This window comes from Mastomys coucha, unplaced genomic scaffold, assembly GCF_008632895.1.
Source record: "Mastomys coucha isolate ucsf_1 unplaced genomic scaffold, UCSF_Mcou_1 pScaffold18, whole genome shotgun sequence".
NCBI lineage: Eukaryota > Metazoa > Chordata > Mammalia > Rodentia > Muridae > Mastomys > Mastomys coucha.
This window is the reverse complement of record NW_022196900.1, coordinates 79,431,973-79,434,288: the sequence shown is the minus strand read 5'-3', so window position 1 is coordinate 79,434,288 and position 2,316 is coordinate 79,431,973. Positions and strand designations below refer to the sequence as shown.

The 2,316-nt window shown below is 47.4% G+C and overlaps 1 protein-coding gene across 4 annotated transcripts in view; it reads left to right on the top strand.

The window, feature by feature from the left end:
* The first annotated feature begins 1,736 nt into the window (after nt 1-1,736).
* The window catches only part of Ppie (peptidylprolyl isomerase E), a 13,240-nt gene continuing 12,660 nt past the window's right edge, over nt 1,737-2,316 (top strand). The window contains exon 1 of one of the 4 annotated variants that reach the window (XM_031378543.1): nt 1,737-1,814. In XM_031378543.1, the coding sequence (XP_031234403.1) occupies nt 1,784-1,814 (31 nt within the window). In that variant the 5' untranslated portion in view covers nt 1,737-1,783. The other 3 variants (XM_031378546.1, XM_031378544.1, XM_031378545.1) reach the window with 3 other exon arrangements.

The following is a 2,316-nucleotide window of genomic DNA, read 5'->3' as shown; positions in this document are numbered from 1 at the left end:
GCAGCAAGATCTGTCTCTCATGAGTTATTGGGTGGTCGTGTCATCCCGAGACTTGAGTGAGGGTCTCCAGGGTCTTTCAAGCTTGCAGGCCCTGACATGAAGTGGCCTCTACCCATCTTTCCTACCTGAATTCATGTCTTCCATTTTCACCTCACTGTGCTCCTGCCTCTCAGTTCAGGTTTCATCTTGAAAGTTTCCTCAAGGGGCAGTGAGATGGCTCAGCTGGTAATGGTGCTTGCCTTGCAAACCTGGAGACCTGAGCTGGTAGGAGGAGAAAACCCGACTCCATCAAATTGCCCTCCGGCTTTCACATGTATTTGTATGTTGCCTTATGCACACATGCACATGTGCATGCATACATATATACACACACACGTTTGAATAATAAAGTTTTTTAAAGTTACCTCAGGAAAATCTAAATGTTCTGTCTAAAATAGCTGAGGATATGGATCAATGGTAGAATATTTGCCTGGCAATGGGCTACAGCCCTACGTTTGATCTCCAGCACCATAACTGAAGGGACCCATGCACAGTGTTCCCTCTTGGACCCTGGGTTAGGCACAAAACACACTCAAACACCCATTTTCATAGAGAGATCCTTTATTAAGCAAGGGGAAAGTGACTGTTTTCTGCTCAGGCAGAAACAGCAGCAAATGACCTTGTAGGTGAGATTTTTTTTAAGAGGAAAAAACGGGAGATCTGTGTTAGAATGGGCTAGGATGCAGTAGTTATGTTTTGGTTGGCCATGTTAATTAGGGTAGGCCAAAGGGGGATTTGATTGTTGAACTTCAATACTATCAAGCTGGACCTTGGTGATCATCCTTAGGAGGAGGCCAAATTAGGGAATAGACCTTGGTGGCTAGCTTTAGGAATATCATCCTTTTTTTTTTTTTTTTTTAGCAAGGCAGAGGGAATGGGGAGAAGGACAAGGTCTCCCAGCTTGGCAGCTTGGGCCTGCTAGAGCCCTTCAACAATATAGTAAAGCTTCCTGTGGTGGTATATGCCATTAGTCCCAGCACTCAGGAGGAGATATTTCTAAGTTCAAGGCCAGCCTGGTTTACATAGTGAATTCCAGGATAGCCAGGACTACATAGGAAGATCCAGTCTCAAAATAAATACATAAAATAAAACTTGTTAAGTTTCTATTCGAGATAGGTTGGTGGTATATAGCCGAAATCACAGTACTGGGGAGGTTGGGGCCTGGAGTGCATAGTGAGATACTCAACAAGCAAACAAATGTGATCCTACTATTTTGTACCGCTAATGAGAACCTATAATTTAAACATTACTTTAGAACAAGAGTATAGCAAACACTTTGCCCAAAGGGCCAGATGGTAAAATATCGTTGGCCCTGGGAGGAAGAGGTCTCTTCCCTTTGTAACATGAAAGCAGCCATAGAAAAGGAACGGATATGACTCTAACAATTAAACTTCGTAAGACTGAAATTTTAATTTCATATAATTTTCATCTCTCATGAAATATTGTCTTGATCCTCCTCACCCCGGTTCAAACTGTAAAAACCGTTCTTGGCTCCCGAATTGGCCAAGCACAGCTGCCTGGACAGCCTGGACTATAGTGTGTTGGTAGTGGTTCAATTGCCATTAATATCCAGGTTGATCAGACCAAGTTTTGTTTTCTCCCGCACCGCCAGCCCCAGGAGCCACAACCAAGAAGGGGCGGAGCCTGCCGCCGCCGCGCACAGAGACCCGCCCGACCTAGGGGAGGGGCGATGGTGAGGAGGCCGGCCGAGAGCCGGCTTCCGGCGGAAACGGGCGCGAGCAAGATGGCCACCACCAAGCGTGTGCTGTACGTCGGTGAGCAGGCGCGGGAGCTAGACTTAGTCTGAGCAATGTGGGAAAGGGGGAGAGCAGCCGGGGTCTCTGGAGGGCTTGCTGGGCCTGAGGGAGGCTGTGAGACCGAGATGGAAGGACCATTCCGGCGACCTTCCTAGTCCTCTAAGCGTGCAGGAGCCCCGACGAGTGACAAGAATTATGGGCTTCCAAATCCCTCCCGCCCGTTCGTTTTACAAACATTCAGTGCGGAATGGCTGGGTCTCTGCCCTAAAGGAAGGGTTACCAGACTGTCTAGAAGAAGATGGGAAATAAACCTAAACACCATAGCGTTGTATATAATAGGGACTAACAATGATGACAGGAACTTGGGTAAAAGCAAACTTTCTGTTGCCGGGACGCTGAAGTTGAGCAGGAGTTGGGCAAGGGGTCTAAGTAGAGGCAGAGCTGTTCCCTGCATGGGAGCTGAAGCCCAAAGGTGTAAAAGAGCCTGACGCCTAGGGACAGCTGGGTCTTTTTTTTTTTT